At 39.3% G+C, this 23,391-nt stretch overlaps 2 protein-coding genes across 2 annotated transcripts in view; both read right to left on the bottom strand.

The window, feature by feature from the left end:
- Positions 1–5,847: 5,847 nt before the first annotated feature.
- LOC107753184 (transmembrane protein 161B-like) lies at positions 5,848–9,057 on the bottom strand. The gene is made up of 3 exons (XM_016569308.1): positions 8,884–9,057; positions 8,181–8,277; positions 5,848–8,093 (listed from the first exon to the last, which is right to left on the bottom strand). The coding sequence occupies exons 1-3, from the start codon at positions 9,055–9,057 to the stop codon at positions 7,828–7,830; spliced, it is 537 nt and encodes a 178-aa protein (XP_016424794.1). The 3' UTR covers positions 5,848–7,827.
- Positions 9,058–10,308: 1,251 nt separating this feature from the next.
- LOC107753179 (transmembrane protein 161B-like) overlaps positions 10,309–23,391 on the bottom strand; it is a 20,985-nt gene continuing 7,902 nt past the window's right edge. Inside the window, exons 3-12 of the mRNA XM_016569300.1 lie at positions 23,211–23,297; positions 19,359–19,456; positions 19,078–19,234; positions 16,817–16,968; positions 15,325–15,385; positions 15,023–15,163; positions 13,806–13,919; positions 12,821–12,995; positions 12,136–12,232; positions 10,309–12,047 (exon numbers count right to left, since the gene is read on the bottom strand). Coding sequence (XP_016424786.1) covers positions 11,782–12,047; positions 12,136–12,232; positions 12,821–12,995; positions 13,806–13,919; positions 15,023–15,163; positions 15,325–15,385; positions 16,817–16,968; positions 19,078–19,234; positions 19,359–19,456; positions 23,211–23,297 — 1,348 coding nt within the window. The 3' untranslated portion in view covers positions 10,309–11,781. The remainder of the gene's footprint in view (positions 12,048–12,135; positions 12,233–12,820; positions 12,996–13,805; positions 13,920–15,022; positions 15,164–15,324; positions 15,386–16,816; positions 16,969–19,077; positions 19,235–19,358; positions 19,457–23,210; positions 23,298–23,391) is intronic.

Raw genomic sequence — 23,391 nt, 5'->3', positions numbered from 1 at the left:
TAATGCTCTCAAACCAGAGTGGATTATGACAGGAGGACATTTTCAAGCGACAAAGTGACCCCACAAAAGACGCTGGCTTGTTCGACGCCAACATTGACCCGCTTTCTTTTGTTTGCTTTTGTCCTGGGCGACACCCATACGTCAGAGTTAAATCTGTAAGGCTTGGCTTTCAGGTGAAAGCAACAATTACTCTCACTTGGAGAGGCACAAGCTGGAACGGGGTTGGATGGAGGTGATGAGAAGGAAGCGAAGAGGTACTCTTGACAGTTAGCGGCGCCAGCATGGATCAGAGTCATGTTATATGAGAGAGAGATGAAAGGGGACAGGAGATTTGTGTTCTGAGGGGTCCTCTTTTTAATCAGGAGCCCAAAGAGATAGTAGCAGAGCAGGCCTCTAACCAGTGTCATGCTAATAAAAGAGTATGAAAATGTGAATGGAGGGTGCAGCTAGTTTTCTACACTCCGATTAATGCGGTACAGGGAGCGAGATGCTTATTTATGTAGCATTGAGGAGAAGGGAGGCGGGAACGCTGAAGTGTGGGGGAAGGGTAAAGAGGAGCAGCCTAAGGCCGTCCGTCTTTTGTGCAATTGTATACGTGCATACAAAGCCGTACATCCAATCTACATTGCGTGCATGCTAATCACCGCATGGGATAATGAAAGTCATTTTGGGCCTTGGCAAATTTTAGTTTGAAAGATGATGGGGGATGTTATTTATTTTTCTTAAAATAGCACGGCAAGTAATGGTTGGTAATTAGCAGCAGCTACGTTGCTATGGCGACATTATTTTATTCGGGAAAAACATGCAGTTTTATGATTTAAGTAATTGTACAATTCACTAAGATCTCAAGCATGGAAATAAAGGACTTAAGGTCTCTGAACACTGAGTCCGAATTTTTCGTCCGAAATGTTCGCACGTTGAAAAATAAATACGACCTCACGTTGTGTCAATCACGTTTACACACTGCCTCCGAAACTTTCGTCCGTCATAAAAAAATTCGGACCAGGTTCGATTTTCTGCGTTTTCGCATCCGTAGCAAGCATTTTGATAGGAAAGGATGACGAATATGAAAAAACGGAAAAACGCATACGAACATTTCGGACTCAGTGTGCAAGGACCTTTAAAATAAGCCAGTTCACTAAAAATTACCTCGGCCCTTTTCAGCAGTTATGTTAGGAGCTCGACCACGTCGCCTCTTTTGAAAGACCCCGTGACCTTTGATGTCTGGCGTAGTCCTGGTCCCTGCTTTCCCACAGACAATCCTTTAAACGAACCCGTGTCAAGAGGCTCAGCATATGGCCCCGGGCCTTTCCTATTGTCTGGAGTGGCGGGGCAGGTTGGGCCACCATTATTGTCACCATTGTAAGATTGGCAATGTGTCTGGAGGAGCAGACACACGGCAGTGTGAACTGATCCCAGCAACTGCTCGTGCCCTTTCCCACAAACCCACAATCACATATAACACATCGGCTTCACAAATGTTTCCTTGCCTGGTCATTGTTAATGTCAAGACCCAAATTTTGGGCAGAACTACTAAAGTCATTACGTTAACCGAGACCATGTCATGTACTTTGATTTGCATGCTTTGAATGTTTTGAAGTCTGTTAAACGTCTCTGTCAAATATATTGAATCAGAAATGGAGAAATATATCACATTAGAAGCAGGTTAAATGGATTGCAATCCACACAGATTGCTTACACTAACTATATGTCAAGCTATTTCATGAATATGATTTTGCCAGATTTAACTTTCAGCTTTCAGTTGTTGAATAATGAAAATATTTGTTTAGTGGTACTGCAGAACAGATATTATCCACAGTTCTTGTACCATCTGCTTGTGCCATCCTTAAAACTACTCTGTGTATTTTCCTACACTCTAAACTGACAGAAAAATAATGAATCGCACACCTCCGGCAGATGATGAGGTATCTAAAGCAGCTGGTTAAAACGAGTTTCTGTCATTTCTGGAGCTTGATCTACAATTCTCATTCATCACCTTTTTAGGACAGGAAGATGCCGATGGCAAAACGTATTCTTGTTTGATTTGTTGAAACTGACACTGTGAATAATTTTGAATATAAAGACATTACAATTATGAAATCAATTTATTTTCCATATTAAAATCATTTCCACTTGCACAACTTCATCACCCTCTATGGCAAAGCTTTGTTGAATAATTTGGATGTACAGTTATATTTTACATAAGGTCACAAGATAATTTGACTGTACAATACTACATCTTTATATGTTAGTTAATTTTTTTATCCATTAATATGACTAAAAATTAAGCCTTATTGGTAACACACTATAAAATAAGGTTCCATTCAATAACATTAGTTAACTATATTAGCTAATATGAACTGACAATGAAAAATATGTCTAAAACATTTATTAATCTTCGTTAATCTTAAATTCAACATTTACTAATACATTATTTAAATAAAAAGTAGTATCTGCTAATATTATTTAATGGATCTGAGCTAGCATGAACTAACAATGAACAATTGTATTTTTAGTAACTTACATTACATAAATACTCTTAAATGTATTGCTCAGCATTAATTAATAGGATGTTATTGTAAAGAGTTAATGCTTTATTTTATAGGTATTTTATTAATAAATAATACTTAATAATATTATTAGCTTTAGTAGTGTCCAGATAATTTCTGCGCCCTTTCCTGTAATGCAAACAATTTATGATTATTTCAGCTGTGTTCATATAAGATGAAGAATTTTTTTATGCAGTAGCAGGATTTGTTTCATTTGACATCCGACATAGTCTATAAATTAAAAATATTTGCCATATGATTACACATAACACATATGTGTCTAATTCACAATCTTTGGCAGGGACCACAAAAGGATCAATTAAATGAAAGACGGGGAAAAAAATAAACATGAATAAAATAACCATGGATTAAAAAATGGTTGTCACAAATTATACGTTTTTGACAAGCATTTTTTAAAAGAAATAATCAGAATTAAATAACTTTTAATAACTACATTTAATGAGTTTAAAGCCAGGTTGGCTTACTGGTAATTATTAAGATTAAAAAGTAATTTAGGTCATTCAAAGAGAATTCGAGCTATGACAAATAATGTGATATGGCATATTCTTATTGGGACACTTAAAATCCTGCATTTAGAGAGAAAGCCCCACCTTGCATGTACCATCTTAATTAAATTGTTGCTAGGTAACAGAGGCAATCTGTTGGCAAATGGGCAGGCTTTAGCAAAGTGAGTATAGGGGCCATTCACACAATAGTGGCACATCACCTTTTTGCCGCTCTTGAAATACGTCCCTTGCAAACTTACAGACTAATACAGACCAACCCTTATTTCCCCTGTCTTTCAGGCCAGCAAACAGAGGACACAATATGAGTTTCTCACCTCCAGTGGTGACTTATGGCGAGTCAGCTCCTATGGCCTAGACGGAACATGCCTCCAGCCACTGCACCCGGCAACTATCTCCAGCGGCAACAATTCCCCAATGACAAATACTTCTGTATAGGATCCTCACCGCACATGAGCAGGGCAGGAAAGTGGTCATGTCTGTGATTGTGGAAATAGATCTCATGTATGAAGCAACTTCTCTCTGAGCAGCAAAGTTTTCTTTCTTTCTTTTTTCTTCTCAGATAGGCCTACATATTGTATTGACAAATGACAACACATGCAACTAAGCACATTCTGTTTCTTTATACATTGTTTCTCTCTTATTATCCTCCTTAATGAACAGTCATGCATTAGTGTAACAGTAATAATGCTTGCTATCCTTAGCTAATTACTGTTTCCATTTTAGGCAATAATGATAGCCACTATTCCACCAGAGGCAAATTTATTAATAATAATAATAATAATAATAATAATAACAGCATAAAGTATTTTCCTATTTAATTAACAAATTTACACAAATGCATTGGTTACTCAGCCCAGCTTTTTGTTTTTATTCATTCACGTTATTTTTAAAAGGACAAGGCTCTCTGATTAAGGTTGTCAGCTTTAGTGACTTTTAAAAAAGAAACTCACTAACAGGTATTTGTTCTCCGTTTCCACTCATACATACATTGAGTATCTTCAGCGATAGTGCTGGTGTGCAGGAATCTAAATGGCGGTGTCCCACGGGGGCTTCGGGTGACTGCTTGCTGACCTTTTGCTGCCCTCTGACCACTAGCCACAGTTCAGACAAGAGGCACAAGGGACACATCAAGGGCAACTAAGGGCTAAAGAGGATCACAGATCAGCGGACACACGCCTGACGGAGGTCACTTGACTGAAAGATTGTAATAAATACTGTTTGTTTTTGCAAGCTGTGTTAGTGTGTGGTATTTTTTAATCTATTTTCTTTAAATAAATCAACGGACATAGAAAATAATGCATGCATGTGCTTGTTTGGCTCTTTTAAAATTCTATTTTAGTACAAAAAAAAATCAAACAATGTTTGCATTTTATGATCTACACCTATTTTTCTGAATGCAAGTGACTGATGTTTTCATTGTATATTGCAATAAAATACAATTATACTATTAAAGCATTTGTTGACATTTATAAATATGTAAGAAATGCAAATCAATTTTACACAGACCCTTAAGATCTTAATTAAACATTAACAATATTTAAAGGTTTAAAAATATGATATTGCTCAGATTGTCTTTTCCTAATGTCCAGCAGCTCCTTCTTTGTGCTCCCTCAATATCTTCAAGATATAATTAAAATGTTTTAATGAGATATAGCCAATTAAAACAAAAACCAAAAATTAAAACTGCATTAATTTGTCATGCATAACCTTTTATGTGACAGCGCATGCGATAAAAATAAAGCCCCTCATTGATGTTAAGCTTGTCAGTACATGATGCTTTCACAAGGGGGCAGTCACTTCTGTCCAAATGCTCTGTTGTAGCTCACTACTCATTACGCAGTGTACTCAATTGCATTACACTGACACGACAAGAACAACCTTCCACCCACAGACACTGTATCATATATAAACAACAACGAAAAAGACAGATCATGTGGTAGCTCTCATTCCCCTCATCTTAAAACATGTAAACCAATGCATCTACGTAAATCACACAAATATGTCTTGTTTTGCAACCAACATGTTCTTGCAGGCATGTGAACCTACTGTTCTAGAGTGTATTTGCCATAGACTGTATAAAAGGTATTTGCATTATGGAAAATCAAGCAGTCTTTGAAAACAGTTCTCTGTGCAAAACCAAAGCACCCAGGTTCGTTAGCTTCCACAAGAGTCCTTGCCTGAACTCTATTCATTTCAGGACAAAAATAACAAGGTTAGGTCACCCATTATTACAAGTTCTCATTATTTATTTTGCTGCTCTTAACTGAGCTAACACAATAATGAAACTCTCATTATTTAGCGCAGACAGCGGATCGGTCATTAAAAAGATACCTTTCGAGAAGATTCGCTCGTTCGGGCACTGGGAACGACGACCCTCAAAGGGGCTGTTTTGTGGGCCTCGGATAAAATGGTTTGTGTGAATGGAGTCTTCTTAGAAAAAGAAAAGAGCCTCTTCGGCTGTTTGTTTTGGAATTTGTCTCATTGATCCAAGAGCGCCAACTAAAAGAGGAGGCCGGTATCGACAATAGCACTCAGGACAACAATACTCCAGCGTCACATGGATGAGAACCATTCACGGTGCGAATTCATTTTATTCATGATAACACTAGCTTTAGAGGGAGTAACATGGCCAAATTGTGTATTTAAAAAAAAAAATACAACCCAAAAAACTGTAACTATCATATGTCAACAAAATACTGTGGGAGATGAGAAAGGGGAAACCCTGACAGAACAAAAATATAGCAAGTAAGACAAAAAGTCATGAGGTTTTCTTGACAATCATTTATTAAACAAACTGAAAAGTAATAAATAAAGATAAGTACTTAAAATGCATTAGAAACCAACAGATACATAGGCTCGTAGGTTTTAAAAGAGATCCAAGCTACTTCACTACTGGAATAGAAAAGAGTGATTTGTCTTGAATATCTTAAATTAATATGGCTCAGTTCTGAGCCTCATATACTGTTATTTGGCATTAGGGTTAAAAATGTTTAAAGACATGCATATTCTAAACATCATAAAAGGGGCTATACTTAGTAAGATTTTAGTGATAGAATTTTTGATTAATTTTGGTCACTTGTTTTTAATTTTCAATAGTTGGGGAACAGGGGAGAAAATCATATTAAGGTAAAGGAAAAAAAAACTATAGCTGAGTGTAAGACTAAAATGGCCCTGCTGATGATTACCAAAAATTGTGATTGTTTACAGCTAAAATAAACTCCCCTTTGAGTCTATCAATCTTCACAGCTTGATAATCAACAACAGGGAAAAAAAACAGCTCTCAAAAAGCATCTTACTGCCACATTGTTAACAAGTATTGATTGTATAGTGTGATTTTGATAATAACGGACGCTCCTTTGCAATATAAATATCCCTGGAGGCCCACTATATAGAAAAATTGTATTTCTAATTTAACTGTTATTTGTTAAAAGCCACGATTTTGTCATATGTAGCTTTTTATTAGGGGCCCCAAGGGTAGCAGAATTGTTCTACAATAATAAAAGAAAAATCAGACAGGATCAGTACATTCATTGTCTGTGTACCTTCCAAAAACTCAAAATGGAAGGTGAGAATAAGACTTTTACAGTAGGTTAACACTAAAAAAGACTATCAAACAAAAAGAAAAATAAAACAATTATTTCAGATATGCCTCCGTGCAGTTTTGGTAACTATAGTGCCAAAAATCTCACAATATTAAAGTGGACCTCATTAAACATGTAGACGTTTCTTTGTGATCAAGCCGCATATTCTGCTTTGGCTCGTACCTCAGCATGTGTGCTTCCGATTTCCAGCAGAAAATACTGTACACACTCACCGGGGAGTACAAGCATACTTGGCACCTTCACATGAAACAAATCCAATCCTGTTATTTGATGCATTACAGAAAATCAATAAGCTCTATACAGAATCACAGAGCACGCTTACAGGATGTGTTTGATGTCACCCGAAATTCAAAGTGTAACATCTGCCCAGTTAAATGACAGGGGAGGGTACCAGAAGAGCGGAGGCCAGTGCTTTAGACAGTTTTTTGAGTTAGCTTTTATACTTGATCAAAATGCCCTTTTTAGATTTACTCACCAGCAGCAGGGGTCATGGAGAGCCTGCAGGCACTGATGTTAACACACAAACCATCACTCGCACACACGCACGCACACTTAAATGATCTCTCAGTCTTCTACAGTCAAACGAAACGCTCCTTGTGAGAAGGCTGACTTCAGTCCCTCTGAAAAGAACAAATAAATATACCTTTAACACATACTGTTCTCCTTGATCAGTCCCCTCACTGCACTCTCCAAGCCTGACTAAAACACGGTTTCATCTTCACGGATCAGCAATGAAAAACTCCCCTAAAGCAGAACCCAGTTTCTACTTTGGAGAAGTGAAACAACTTTAAAACACTATTAAAAACCATCATTCTTATGCAATTGATCGATCATAATTTTAAACTCTAAAAAATAAAATGCAGTATGTCAAAGACCATGAGTGATCCCTTGCTTTCAATCTTCTGGTGGTTCAAAGATGACATCCCCTTTAAAATCAGCATTTTTTGAGGTCTCCTTTGGATGCCATCCTCCATTCATTGATGCTTAAGAACAGTGACTGAATTATTATGGTTGTTGTTTATGTATTGGTTAGGCTGTGTCCATGGAGGAAGCCCGTCAGAGAAGAACTCGGCTGATATGGTTGCAGAAAAAGGGGAATGTTTCAGGGCCTCGTGTTGCACAGTTCAGTCGAACAAACCCTTCCCGATGCTATGCAGCCATCAGATACTGGTGGTAGAAGAGGCCGAAAAGAGAGGTGGAGAACAGGCATGCGGCAATCCACCAAGTGAAGAAGGACAGGAGCCCTCGAAAAAGCAAGGGGGAGAAAACAGTCCTCAGCCCCCCAAGAGCAACCGATAGCTGGGCCACTGTTTGAGAGGCCTGCACCTCGTCTTGCCCCACCTCAGTGGGGCTCGAGTCCTCATTTGACAGACACGGCAAATTCTCTTCGGGGTAAATCACCCACGAGTATCCACCTGGGGGTTAAAACAAGAGTCTGAAAAATTCAAGAAACCCTACTGGGGCAATTGAGAACATGTCAAGAAGAACCTTAATGCACTCACCTAATGTCTTTAGCAGGAAAGTAGTGTGCAACAGCATCACCAGAGGTGCGATGTACTGAAGAGCTATTACACACAGGTAGTAAAAGACTCGGGCGACCTGTGTGAGGAAAAACAAATTTGCAGTTAAAACATTTAGGCAAATTTCGTTCAAAACAAGCAGCTTGGCAGGAGAGGAGCTCATCAAACAGACTCGCTGAAACCATCACTGGGAGCTTAAGTACAGAGGGAGGCTGCAAGCATATGATTCAGGAGCAGATGTAAGACCAGACACCCCTGCGACTCTACAGTCATTTGCGAGTCTCACTTATGGCTTGGAACATCAAACGGGCTCTTTTCCTCAGCTCCAGCTGTGGAGTGCTGTGGGTTTTGATCCTTGCGCTCCACTAAACTCAAATAGCCTCCTCATTTTAGAGCTTTGAGGGCAACAATGCCACGCAGTCCTTTTTCATACCGACATATTTCCACCTTTGAGAAATGTCGACACTGTAATGCAGGCCCCAAGAGTAGACGCCACAAGAGGGTCCCTGAGTGCATTTATTAACCAGTATCAGATCAAACATCACAAGAACAACCTATAAAGATGGGACACTTGGGATAGATGGGATATCAGGCAATAAGAAGATGGCTTTGCATCGCAATAACTTGCATATTAATGTGATGACACATCTGTAAGAACAAAAAAAAGTGATAAAAGTCTACGCACCATCTTTTGGAGGTCCACTGTACTAATGCGTCCCGCTTCCTTCTTCATCTGCAAGACGCCCTTCTGGGCCAGGTTAAGGTAGGCCTGGAGATGATGCCGCATCATGGCTAGTCTCAGCACACACAGAAGCAGGATCACCCACAGACGCAATGTGTCGTATGTCTTCTCAGACATCCTGAAAACAGATGAACAGGTGACATGCCAAATCAGCCCAAACCCAAGTTGTGACTTGAGGAGAATTAAAAAGGTCTCACTTAAAAAAAAAAAAAAAAAAAAAAAAATGAAAACCTCCCCTAAAGCAGAAGCCAGTTTCTACTTTGGAGAAGTGAAACAACTTTAAAACACTATTAAAAACAGTAATTCTTATGAAAATCGTCTAGCATAATTTTAAAATCTAAAAAAAAAAAATTATAATACAGAATGTCAACGACCATGAGTGATCCCTCGCTTTCAACCTTCTGGTGGTTCAAAGACGCCATCCCCTTTAAAATCAGCATTATTTTGAGGTCTCCTTCAGACGCCATCCTCCGTCCGTTGATGCTCATGAATGTTACAATGACTGAATTGTTACTGTTGCTGTTTATGTATCGGTTAGGTTAAAATGTCCACAGAGGAAGCCGCTCAGAGAAGAACCCAGCTGATATGGTTGCAGAAAAAGGGGAATGTTTCAGGGCCTCGTGTTGCACAGTTCAGTCGAACAAACCCTTCCCGATGCTATGCAGCCATCAGATACTGGTGGTAGAAGAGGCCGAAAAGAGAGGTGGAGAACAGGCATGCGGCAATCCACCAAGTGAAGAAGGACCGAAAAAGCAGAAAAAGCAAGGGGGAGAAAACAGTCCTCAGCCCCCCAAGAGCAACCGATAGCTGGGCCAAGGCCTGCACGGCCTGCACCTCGTCTTGCCCCACCTCAGTGGGGCTCGAGTCCTCATTTGACAGACACGGCAAATTCTCTTCGGGGTAAATCACCCACGAGTATCCACCTGGGGGTTAAAACAAGAGTCTGAAAAATTCAAGAAACCCTACTGGGGCAATTGAGAACATGTCAAGAAGAACCTTAATGCACTCACCTAATGTCTTTAGCAGGAAAGTAGTGTGCAACAGCATCACCAGAGGTGCGATGTACTGAAGAGCTATTACACACAGGTAGTAAAAGACTCGGGCGACCTGTGTGAGGAAAAACAAATTTGCAGTTAAAACATTTAGGCAAATTTCGTTCAAAACAAGCAGCTTGGCAGGAGAGGAGCTCATCAAACAGACTCGCTGAAACCATCACTGGGAGCTTAAGTACAGAGGGAGGCTGCAAGCATATGATTCAGGAGCAGATGTAAGACCAGACACCCCTGCGACTCTACAGTCATTTGCGAGTCTCACTTATGGCTTGGAACATCAGGCTCTTTTCTTGCGTCCATCAATCTTCACAGCTTGATAATCAACAAAAGAGGGAAAAAAAATTGAATTCAGCATATAACTGCCACATCGTTAACAAGTATTGATTGTATAGTGTGCTTTTGATAATAGTGGACGCTCCTTTGCGATATAAATATCCCTGGAAGTCCACAACACCTTTATTATAATATCAATTTAACTGATATTTGTTAAAAGTATAGATCATGTCATATGTGGCTATTTATTAGGAGCCCCAAGGGTAGTAGATTTGTTCTACCATAAAAGAAAAAATACAGCAATACATTCACTGTATGCATACCTTCCAAAAACTCAAAATGGAAAGAGAGAATAAGACTTTTACAGTAGGTTAACACTAAAAAAAGACAAACAAAAAAATACTTCAGATATGCCTGTGTAGTTTGTGTAACTGTAGTGCCAAAAAACTCACAATATTAAAGTGGACCTCGCAGACGTTTCTTTGTGATCAAGCTGCATGTTCTGCTTTGGCTCGTACCTCAGCATGTGTGCTCCCGATCTCCAACAGGAAGTACTGTACACACTCACAGGGGAATACAAGCATACTTGGCACCTTCACATGAAACAAATCCAATCCTGTTATTTGATGCATTACAGAAAATCAATAGGCTCCATACAGAAACACGGAGCACGCTTACAGGATGCGTTTGATGTCACTGGACCCAAATTCAAAGTGAAACATCCGACCGGTTAAAGTATCAGAAGAGCGGAGGCCACTGCTTTAGACAGTTTTTTTGAGTTAGCTTTTACACTTGATCAAAATGCCCTTTTTTAGATTTACCCACCAGCAGCAGGGGTCACTGGGAGCCTGCAGGCACTGATATTAACACACGAACCGTCACTCTCACACGCGCACGCACACTTAAATTATCTCTCAGTCTTCTACAGTCAAACGAAACGCTCCTTGTGAGAAGGCTGACTTCAGTCCCTCTGAAATGGACAAATAAATATACCTTTAACACACACTGTTCTCCTTGATCAATTCCCCTCATTACACTCTCCAAGCTTGACTAAAACACTGTTTCCTCTTCACGGATCAGAAATGAAAACCTCCCCTAAAGCAGAAGCCAGTTTCTACTTTGGAGAAGTGAAACAACTTTAAAACACTATTAAAAACAGTAATTCTTATGAAAATCGTCTAGCATAATTTTAAAATCTAAAAAAAAAAAATTATAATACAGAATGTCAACGACCATGAGTGATCCCTCGCTTTCAACCTTCTGGTGGTTCAAAGACGCCATCCCCTTTAAAATCAGCATTATTTTGAGGTCTCCTTCAGACGCCATCCTCCGTCCGTTGATGCTCATGAATGTTACAATGACTGAATTGTTACTGTTGCTGTTTATGTATCGGTTAGGTTAAAATGTCCACAGAGGAAGCCGCTCAGAGAAGAACCCAGCTGATATGGTTGCAGAAAAAGGGGAATGTTTCAGGGCCTCGTGTTGCACAGTTCAGTCGAACAAACCCTTCCCGATGCTATGCAGCCATCAGATACTGGTGGTAGAAGAGGCCGAAGAGAGAGGTGGAGAACAGGCATGCGGCAATCCACCAAGTGAAGAAGGACAGGAGCCCTCGAAAAAGCAAGGGGGAGAAAACAGTCCTCAGCCCCCCAAGAGCAACCGATAGCTGGGCCACTGTTTGAGAGGCCTGCACCTCGTCTTGCCCCACCTCAGTGGGGCTCGAGTCCTCATTTGACAGACACGGCAAATTCTCTTCGGGGTAAATCACCCACGAGTATCCACCTGGGGGTTAAAACAAGAGTCTGAAAAATTCAAGAAACCCTACCGGGGCAATTGAGAACGTTGTCGAGAAGAACCTTAATGCACTCACCTAATGTCTTTAGCAGGAAAGTAGTGTGCAACAGCATCACCAGAGGTGCGATGTACTGAAGAGCTATTACACACAGGTAGTAAAAGACTCGGGCGACCTGTGTGAGGAAAAACAAATTTGCAGTTAAAACATTTAGGCAAATTTCGTTCAAAACAAGCAGCTTGGCAGGAGAGGAGCTCATCAAACAGACTCGCTGAAACCATCACTGGGAGCTTAAGTACAGAGGGAGGCTGCAAGCATATGATTCAGGAGCAGATGTAAGACCAGACACCCCTGCGACTCTACAGTCATTTGCGAGTCTCACTTATGGCTTGGAACATCAAACGGGCTCTTTTCCTCAGCTCCAGCTGTGGAGTGCTGTGGGTTTTGATCCTTGCGCTCCACTAAACTCAAATAGCCTCCTCATTTTAGAGCTTTGAGGGCAACAATGCCACGCAGTCCTTTTTCATACCGACATATTTCCACCTTTGAGAAATGTCGACACTGTAATGCAGGCCCCAAGAGTAGATGCCCTGAGTGCATTTATTAACCAGTAGAGATCAAACATCACAAGAACAACCTACTAAAGATGGGATATCGGGCAAAATAAGATGGCTTTGCAATAACTTCATTGCATACTAATGTGATGACACTCTGTTTATCTGTAAGAGCAAAAAGTTTGAACACTTTTCTAAAGTTTACACACCATCTTTTGGAGATCCACTGTACTAATGCGTCCCGCTTCCTTCTTCATCTGCAAGACGCCCTTCTGGGCCAGGTTGAGGTAGGCCTGGAGATGATGCCGCATCATGGCTAGTCTCAGCACACACAGAAGCAGGATCACCCACAGTCGCAACGTGTCGTATGTCTTCTCAGACATTCTGAAAGCAGAGGAGGAGTGACGCACCAAATCAGTCCAAAACTTAGGTTGTGACTTGAGAATGAACAAAGTTCTCACTAAAAAAAACATCACTTTAAGTCAACAGAAAATGGCAATCACAACCTATTTTACCAGCTCAATGTGATGCATTTATGAGTAAAACAAATATAGGGCGGGACTTGATAAATTGGATTGAGAAAGGTGGGCATTTCACACAAGAATGGAACCCAAATGAGAGTTTGTAGTTTGTAGATTGCCCGATGATTACTTCCCTCCTGAAATATCATCAGCACCAACCTCTGAGGAGAATTTCTGACCAAGACGTGGAAGTTTACCCTCTAGAGCTTATCAACTTTTCACCCTCTCCCAAATCTTTCATCTTTACATTATTCCACAACCATTAACAACCATTACATTACTGTGTTAACTATTGGAAAGGGTTTGAAATTAAATGAATTCTCCACCAATAAGTGTGTTAAGCTATTTGTTAACATTATTTTCACCCTTTGCAGCGTCAAACAAGGCCATTTCAGAGGCAGAACAAATTATTATAAATAATGCTTTAACTATAAATGATTTTAATGAAAGATTACAAAGACATGAACTTTCATTTGAATACTGTGTACTGATGAATCATGTACAATAAGACCAGGATCGTGTATTAAAGTAATCAGGGCCAATTTTGTTTTCATGCTGACTAAAGTAAGCTTCCTCAAGTGCACAGAGGGCCTTAATGAACAAGTTTAAAAACAATTCAACATAGTAATAATGCAAAATATAACGTTGCTTAATTGTAAAACGAAATACTCACAAAGGCACACTATCTTTCCCAAAAGTGGGATTCATTATGTAATCCTTTGTTATGGGCTTCACCCATAGCAGTACCATGATTAAGGGGGCCAAGAAGTTGATATGTAGCAAGGTCCTGAAGGATGGACACATAAAAACAACCAATTAGACAAGGTAACACACAAGAGTATCAATATCAGTGGAGCAGTAGACATGAACTATCAAGTGCCACTGCTTTAAATATACCATTTCAGCCGTACAAGAAGCATAGCAGTAATCCAGGCCTAAAAGAGTAAGCCCCATAGTGTCATGAGACCAGGTATGGTGAGCTGGCCACGCTGAAGAGGATTAGCTATGTGGGATGTGTAATGCCTAACTCCTCTTTTGTAACACAGTTACCCTAGAGCCCAATGCTGGCTGGAAATGTAGACCAGGTCCATCTACAGTAATGCTTATCTGCTAACTTGCTGCAGATATAGTCAGACACTGATGCTCCACATCAATTAACATGGAAATATTGTTAGTGGCTACAATATTTCAATATAAACTGGTTAAATTCCGCTTGGCGAAAATAAATACATTGAATAATTCAAATGTAAGGCCAAAGAAATACTCATTTTAATTTCAGCATTTAAGGTGACTACTAAAGGTGTCAACATTAGAGCCCGACCGATATGGGTTTTTTTTGGGGTCGATACCTGCGAACCTCCAAATTCGGGGGATCCCTTCAGCTCAAGGAGCCCTCTCGAACACCACCCTCCGCGCGTCGGTAGCCCCCCAGGATCGCTAGATCGGTCGGCGCCGGACCGCGAATTTAACCACCCGTATCTCCCGAACCCCGGGGGCTATCGATGCGGGGGTGGTCTCATTCGAAAGAGGGCCTTGAGACGTACACTTGATTCGCGTTCGAGAGGGTTCCTCCAGCTGAAGGGATCCCCCGAACGGAGATATGGCCATTCAAAGTTTCAATGGTTTTCCATAGACTTATAAGATAAGCTTTAAAGCGTTTCATCCAGGTCGCCAGTAGCAAACAATGGAGCACACTCTGCTGGACAAACTACGTAATTACACCATTTCAAGCATTTTATCTGAGTTATATGTTCGGTAAAAAAAAAGTTCATATCGGCGGCATATTCGCCGATACCGATATATCGGCAACAGGTTCATATCGATATATCAGTCGGGCTCTAGTCAACATATTAGTAATTAGATTTAGATTAGATTTTCTGAAACATTTACTGTGTGACTTTGCAGTTGTTCAGTGTGAGGGCATCAAGATGCATCTGGGCCAATCGCAGGCCTGGGAAGGTGAGAAAGGCTCCAATGAGAGCGCAGAGCAGTGCCAGAATCAGCTTAAAGGTCAGCTTGGATATGGGGCCCCTGTAGAGACAGAGGAAGAGAGCAAGGCCTATTCACTGCAGGGAAGCACAAACCATCACATACACGGCTTAATCCTAATCCATGGAGACATGGTATACTGTATACACATACTCCCTCTCTGCTGACAAAGGGGGCAGGGGTACAGCAGCCATAATACTTACTGAGACTCAAGGCCTTGGTTCTCCAGAAACTTCACGGCACTTTCAGAAAAATTTGCAAAGCCTATGAAAGCAGAAAAAGGAGGATAGAAACACTGTATTACAAGTGAAATTCTTAAATATATTTAAATGTAGAAAAGAATGAAATAGTAATGGCTGGGACGTGCGATAGGTATTGTCTATAATATTGTAATTATTGTTTTTTACAATATGCAAGCTGACATCGAGTATGTCATCCGCTTGGCAAAAACCAAACAAAAAAACACCTTGAGGGTACACACTTTTTCACTGCGTAATGTAGCTTATTTTAATGCCGTTGGAATGCATGGAATGTTTGAATGAAATTTAAGATATACAGGGCCATGATTAAATGTAAGAATTTGACATAAAAGATAATGCACACATCTAATAAGGTTATAGAAAAGGAGTGTTCAAACCTGTCCCTGGAGGGCCACTGTCCTGCCCTGCAGAGTTGAGCTCCAACCCTAATTCAAGGCAAGTGTGTTGCAGCTGGTTTGAACTAAACTCTGCAGGATACTGGTCCTCCAGGAGCAGGACTGATCACCCCTGTTATAGACTACTGCCATTATAAAAGGCAAAAATCATTTTAAGGAAATCAGTTTAAGTCAAATATTCCCTCATAGTGAAAAAGTTCATTTCTGTCACCGCTGTAAACTAACCACTGCATAAAATATGAAGAATATGAAACACTTTGGGAGTCAGCTGTTCATGACAGGGCTAAACCAGCTAAGGTATTACGAGCACAAAAACACACTAAGCAAAATATTGTCTAATTATTGCTATTGACAAAATCACAGAAAATCATATATAATTTTTTTGTCAATATTGCACATCCCTAGTCAGTCAAAGTGCTGATTTTGGACCAGGTTACAGGATCTATGGTGAAAATGACTATGGTGAGTAAGCAGAATAGTGTTCAGCTTTTAAAACCAAACAAACTGCAGCCTAATGCGTGGTTTAAATCATAATGCAAGAATGACAGTCTGACCCTCACTAACAATAAGTGATGTGAGTGATTCAAATCAAAAAGATGAAAATGGTCTACAACATAAAAGCACGGTAACTGTCACGTTTTTACTTTAGTGGACAATATTGTCAGAAATTTAAGTAGGCAGCTAAAAGCTTTTCTTATTTATTTTTATTTTTTTGCATGTGGCCACACATTCCAGATTTTAAGCGGCATCCCAAACAAAAATATGAGGAACAATTTTTTTTTTCCCTCTCATTTTTCTTGAGACTGGCTGATGTATGATACAGTGAGTAAAGCAATTCAAATATGCAAGGGAAAACAGCAAATTATTTTTGTAAGTAATTAAATGTAGCCAGTATTAAATATTTCTACCAGCATGTTTTAATTTTGGACTATAAAAGAAATCCACCTTAGAACAAAATGGTCTCACATTCTATGTTACTACATAGGCCTAATATATAAAAAGAAAGCAATATGCATAAAACCAACTTGACACTACTATACCTGTCTCAAGGCCAAATTCCAGGTAGTTCTCTGTGACAATAAGGATAGCCATGGCTTTCACAAAGAAGAAAAAGGCAAAGGTGATGCAGAGGGAACGCTCACCGCCCTCCTCTAGTCTGAAGTAGTGAGCCGTGAGGGAGAAAAGGATCTTCCTGAGAGAAACTGAAGCTAAGGAACATATTCACATGGGCACATTATACCAAAAACTGCTCTCCAAAAAATATCAGATAAAGGCTGGAATTAATTCTATGACTAATCAGAGAAATATTCTGGGTTATAGTAATTTCTGTACACTAGATGTCCACTGTAAGAGTTCAACCGAACACACATTTTTCCTTCATTTTTTACACACTGGCACATATGCAGTTAATAAATGCCAAGTTGGATTTCAACAGAATTTTCCTTTAAGTGCAATTACTCTACATACAAACTCTCTACACTACTGAAGCTGTCTGGGTTCTATTCAAATCTAAATGTCTCACATTTAGTGTCACAGCAGAAGAGAAATGCATTTAAAACACGCCTCATCAAATAGTGTCAAGGCTAATTTCCCTACGGTGAGAAAAAAACTAATTTAAAAGCAAGAAAAAAAAAAAAAGCCAAATGCAGACAGAAAACGTCTAGCTGCGCCTCTTTGTTACGATGCCTTTATGTGCCCGTTTTGATTATACCGGTCTAGGGTCAATCATTCAACTTGTAGCTACGTCGTGCAAATCTGCAAGGCAAGCGGGCGGCCATCTGAGGAAATATTTCAGTGACCATCACTTTGACAAGGCCATTTTCCCCACCACACACTCTCCACTGAGATCAGGAAAAATGGCTCCTTCCTGTCCACATTCAGCCATTTGCACACATATAGACCTATCATCATCGTCATCATCTTCATCACCCTACTAGGCACCTTCCTTCCTTCCTCTCTTTTTCCCAGGCAAATCAGTCTGGTGGGCCGAGAAAATTGGGCCTCCAATCTTCGGTGGCAGGCTGAGCTAGGTAAAGGGCAGTGGCGAGCGGAGGGAGATTGATCTTTGTGGACTGTGCCGGGGTTAATGTGTGTGATTTGGTGAGGCACTAGAAGGGGAAAGTAGCAGGTAAAAAAGGCAACAGGTGCAGCTTTCATTACTCACGGCTAGACTGTCCCTGCTTCGAGACTGTGAAAATTGAACTTCTCCACAAGGGTTGTCTTTTATAAAGGATGTTTTAACATTTAGGGACTATGGACACGTTATTGAATAAAGTACTTTAAGGTTCCTACTTGTAGTTCTGTTAAAATAACAAACGGCTCCCTATGTAAGTCACATCATGTGCTGAGAAACTCTACTGTATTATGGTCCTCATGCAACCACATTTAAATAACACACCAAAGCTCTTATTAAACAATACTAATGAGTAAGACATTAATAATGGGTAGTTGACATGCTAGATGTCATCTATACTATATAATTCTATTATTACTAATGGCATTTGCTAAGCTTCTCCATTACTAGTCTAATGCTCATATCTGTGATTAGTGATTTAAAAAAAAAAAACTCCAAAGCTAAAGTGTTACAGTATGGTGGCTAACCTCAAATCACCCTATACCAGCAACACATCTAAGCAACCACATAGCAACACCATAAAAAAAACAACCTACTATTGTTATGCTGATATTTTCACAAATAATACCAGTAAAATTTGCTTCAGAAAATGCAGACATCATGATTTCATGTTAACTACATTTTGACTATATGGGATATTTACGCATTTTAAAATGAATTTGCTAAAAATGACTGAACTATTAAAATATTATTTTATATGATTATTAATAGTTTATATTAATTATATTTATTTTAAATACTTTTAACTGCCATTTAAATTATTTTAATTATTACCATTTAATTATTTACACTACCATTTAAAAGGTTGGGGTCTGTATAGGTTTTTTTGTGTGTTTTTTTTGGAAAGAAGTCTTTTACACTCACCAATGCTTTTGATTTATTTGATCAAAAATACAGTAAAACTATAATATTGCAAAACTGTAATCACAATTTTAAATAACAGTTTTCTTACTAACCCCAAATGTTTGAATGGTATTGTATATTATTTTTAAATTGAAATCTTGATATAGGAAAAAAAAACTATGTTATTAAAAATCCATGTCCATGTTATTTGTCAACAACACTAATAAATAATTACAGAAATTACAAGCAATGAAATATGAAAAGCAATGCAACAGAGGAGGAGAGGAAAAGCTCCTTCAGTATTTTAAGCTAGAAAGGGGATACGTGACAAAGGCCAAGACCAGCAGGCTCCACACCACACTGATGTTCATCTCCTCACTGGGCTCCGCCACACAGAAGTACAGCTCCGTGATGAGATACACCACTGTGGCAGCCACCGTGAAGTCCACCAACCACTGGAATTCAGGAAAGTAATGCAGAGCTAGACAAAAAACAAAAAAACAACCGACAGACAAAAAGAGAAGCTTTAGAAACCCATCTCACTAAGAAGATCCTTGAAGCTCAAGGATTCATTAGGTTTCATATAATGACAACAGGTGAGTTACCTAGTGTGTCCACCTCTGCAATGCTTTTAGTCTCCAGCTGAAGGTCGATGTCTTTGGGAATAGTCATTGGTTTGTTCTCTAAGTGCCCATTGTACTTCCTGAGAGAAGCAAAAGGTGAACATAGCACATATAATAGCACTGAAATCAGGCTAACCTGAAACACACCCACAAAAATTACCAAGGACATTCTGGGCCAAAAACCAAAATTGAGTACTAGAGTGCTATTTTTCTCCATTCACTTGCCAGTATAAATTGTATAAATTGCATTAAAGTAGCTTTTTATTTATGCTTTGAATAAAACTGAATAGAAAAACACAACAGTTTTATTATTAGAAAGCACATTTTTCAAAGCACATTACTCAAAACATCTGGGCAAACATAAAAAAGTTCAAAGTGATAAGAGTATGCTCTTCCAAGAGCTAGCTGTTATCATCCTCTTCTGCTTAGATAAGACAGCATTTATTCAGGAGCATCTGGGCTACTTTATCCATTCATTTATGATGTTTCAGCACTCTTGTAAGTGGCTTCAGTTGTAAGATGGCGGGGCTTCTCTGGCATTTAACCTCATCACACAATGCAATGCGTCACATGACTCATATCTCCGTCCTGGCAGTGTAAATTCTGATTGCTATGTGAAGTGGGATGTCATCATCAGGGTGAGAAGTTCAGGTGCTCCCAATTACATTTTAAAAGACACTTTTTGTTTAATTTATTTTGTAATACTCGGATAACTTGTATAGGATGTCACAGTTTAAGTTGATTAAACTAGTAAAATGGTTTCATGCAGCTGTCATGACTACCTGCTCTTCACTTCACAATATAGCCTACAATGAATTAGTAATGAAGCAGCTGTGACTGTCAATGGAAATAATGTCCTTTTTAGCATTACTTAAGCAAAGACATTTTATTATCAATGTATACAATATAATTTATCATAACTCTTGTTGCGATACAAATTGATAACACTTTATGTTGTAATAGCTTTTAGTAGTTGTTGTAGTAGCTTTTATAATAGTTTGGCCCAAAGCTGAAATGTGCTTAATTTCATTTAAAGGGGTCATATGATGTTGCTAAAAAGAACATTATTTTGTGTATTTGGTGTAATGAAATGTGTTTATGCAGTTTAAGGTTAAAAAAACACATTATTTTCCACATACTGTACTTTATTGTTTCTCCTCTATGCCCCGCCTTTCTGAAACGCGTCGATTTTTACAAAGCTCATCGGTCTGAAAAGCGAGGTGTGCTGTGATTGGCCAGCTATCCAGTGCGTTGTGATTGGCCGAATACCTCAAGCGTGTGACGGAAATGTTACGCCCCTTACCATAACTGTGATGCCGTGTCCCGGCCATAGCGACAAGACAAAAACATTAAAACCCATTATAAACGAGGCATTTGTTGCATCCAAAAATATATACAGATTATAATGACTTACACTGTCTTTTTACGCGTTGCGTTGCATCGCGCCGGCGGCTACTCTCCCAAGAAACAGTCCTCCGTAAAATGTGCTGCACACATCTGAATATTTGGGCTGAAGTGTTCTGGAACAGTGTTGTAAATACAACTTAACCACTGATTTCTAGTCGTGTCCATTTTTGGAAGGCCAAACAAAGTAGTTTCGCTTTCACCACGAAACACACAGCGTCACACACGGCTGGCTAGAATGAGCGGCGGTGGGCTTGAGAATAGTGCGGCCGGCGGATTCGACGAAGGAGCGTCCGGAGGGCTTGCGGCAACCACATGTGACGACCCCGGGCTGGACTCCGCTTCGTCCACGGTGAAAGCCGATCTGGCGATCCACAGCGCGAAGTTGATGTATTTCCTCAGCAACCAGCACGGATCAGCTCCAGGCATGACGAAGCAGATATCGTCCTCTTTTGGAAGACCAAACAAAGTAGTTTCGCTTTCACAAAAAACACAGCGACTTCACGACATGGCGGCAGCAACAATACCACAGCGAATAAAAGTTACGCCTTCTTTCTTTGCGTGAACATTTGGGCGGCGTTATGCAAATCTTCCCACATCGTGACGTAGACATGTGGGGGCGTGTTAGAACGAGCCGTTTTAGGTAGGCGTGGACGAGTCTTAACTTTTATAAAGAATATCTCTTTGGATTTGAGACTTTAGTCTTTGCAACTGTACAGATCTTCTTTATGCACCAAGAGCTTGTAACACTCCAAAGAGAAAGGACAAATTGAAATCGCATCATATGACCCCTTTAAAAAAAATAAAAAATAAAAATTATAAATTAAATTAAAAAATATATTAAATTAAAAAATAAATAAATTTTAAAAAAATCTATCTATCTATCTATCTATCTATCTATCAATCATATATTAACATCATAGAGTATCATCAAATTAAATTTAATACTAATCAGTTTTTATGGCCAAAAGATTATGTTGGCCAAAAAAGTATGAATGCTCATAATTATGACTACAAAAAATGTTACTTATATACACTCAAAGGTTTGTAGTTGGTAAGATATTTTAAAGTTTCTACTGGTTACAAAGACTTTCATTTAAAAAATCCAGTTATAACAGTAATATTTATTCCTGTGATGGCAAAGCTGAATTTTCAGCTTCAGTGTCACATGATCCTTTAGAAATCATTCTAATATGCTGATTTGGTGCTCAAGAAACATTTCATATCAATGTTGAAAACAGTTGTGCTCCTTAAGATTGTGTGGAAACCATGATACATCTGTTTTCAGGATTTTTTTTTTTTTTTTGATGAATAGAAAGTTCAAATAAAATAAAAAGTAAATGTCTTTACTGTCAGTTTTGACTTTTAAAGTTTTTTTTTTTTTTTTAACTTTTTTAAGGGCCTTTAATTATTAGCACTGAAGCTAAATGTATTATACAATTTCATTTATTCACAATGATGATCGAAAGCAAAAGAACATAACTGAGAAGCAGGTATCAACGTGTGGGATCTGCAACTTTGTCCGAAGGACAGCAGATTTTTCGCAGTCCTAACTGAGGGCTCTGTCTCTATTGGAAACCAAACACCAGAGTTTGCACATTTTACTGGGGATTAGAGGAGCCCTCCTCGCTATTGAAAAAGAGCTAAATCCACACAACGTTCAAATCAAACATATTTCCACACATCTCTAATGCTGTCTGCATGACAAAGAATAAAGAAATGAATGTCGGGCTCTGCTGGGAATGTTGAGATATTGGAAAGGGGCACAGGCCTTAGCGTGAACGGGTCTAGTATGCAAGCTTTCTGCCCTGTGGCTCCAAGCCAGCTGAACCTGAGATTCTTAGACTTCTCCTCTGGGTCTCTGTTGTTTACATAGGTCAGTATGCACAATGGTGTTCAGCACAAAAGCACTGTAGGCATGGTAGTCTCTGCACTGGATTGCAGCATACCTGCCTGACAAAATGGCCCAAGAGCTCCCTGCAGAGCAAAAATGGGCTTTTGTCTGAGAACAGGAGGTTCACCAAGGTTGCATTTATTTGATCAAAAATACAGTAAAACAAATGTATTATGAAATATTACTACAATTTAAACTCTTTTCTATTTTATTTTAAAATGTCATTTATTCCGCTGAATTTTGCAGCATACCTGCCTGACAAAATGGCCCAAGAGCTCCCTGCAGAGCAAAAATGGGCTTTTGTCTGAGAACAGGAGGTAGGTATAATAGAGCTGACTATCAAAACTAAGCTGCTAGACACAGGCTAGTCTACCTTTTCAGGGAATTAGCATTGTATGCTTAGACCACTGCAGAATATGGGCAACAAAGCTGTTTGATTTTTACCACTCTGTTGTAGCCACAAAATGTTCTTTGACACACAAAAGTCAAATGTGCACAAATCCAGAGAAACGTCCGACAATGATGCTGTGTTGTACCTGTCCTTCTTGCCCTTGCCTCCTTTCTGCTGTTTTCCAGCTAAGGTCTTCAGCTCATCTTCTGTGGGGTGCTGGTACCAACGCAGACTAACGAGACAAGAAGTATATCACCATCTCTGAAATACTGATTGCTCTTGAAAACATATACATATATATACATATATATATATATATATATATA

The sequence above is a fragment of the Sinocyclocheilus rhinocerous genome, unplaced genomic scaffold, assembly GCF_001515625.1.
Source record: "Sinocyclocheilus rhinocerous isolate Xijiao unplaced genomic scaffold, SAMN03320098_v1.1 scaffold3063, whole genome shotgun sequence".
NCBI classification, from domain to species: domain Eukaryota; kingdom Metazoa; phylum Chordata; class Actinopteri; order Cypriniformes; family Cyprinidae; genus Sinocyclocheilus; species Sinocyclocheilus rhinocerous.
This window is presented reverse-complemented; position numbering and strand designations above follow the sequence as displayed.

Bases quoted from the DNA above. Each gene is read 5' to 3' on its own strand.
- LOC107753184 (XM_016569308.1), bottom strand. From the start codon at position 9,057: ATGTCTGAGAAGACATACGACACATTGCGTCTGTGGGTGATCCTGCTT. The intron at 8,278-8,883 runs GTGCGTAGACTT...TTCCTCACACAG, and splicing joins CAGTGGACCTCCAAAAGATG to GTCGCCCGAGTCTTTTACTA. The intron at 8,094-8,180 runs GTGAGTGCATTA...TTTAACCCCCAG, and splicing joins TTTCCTGCTAAAGACATTAG to GTGGATACTCGTGGGTGATT.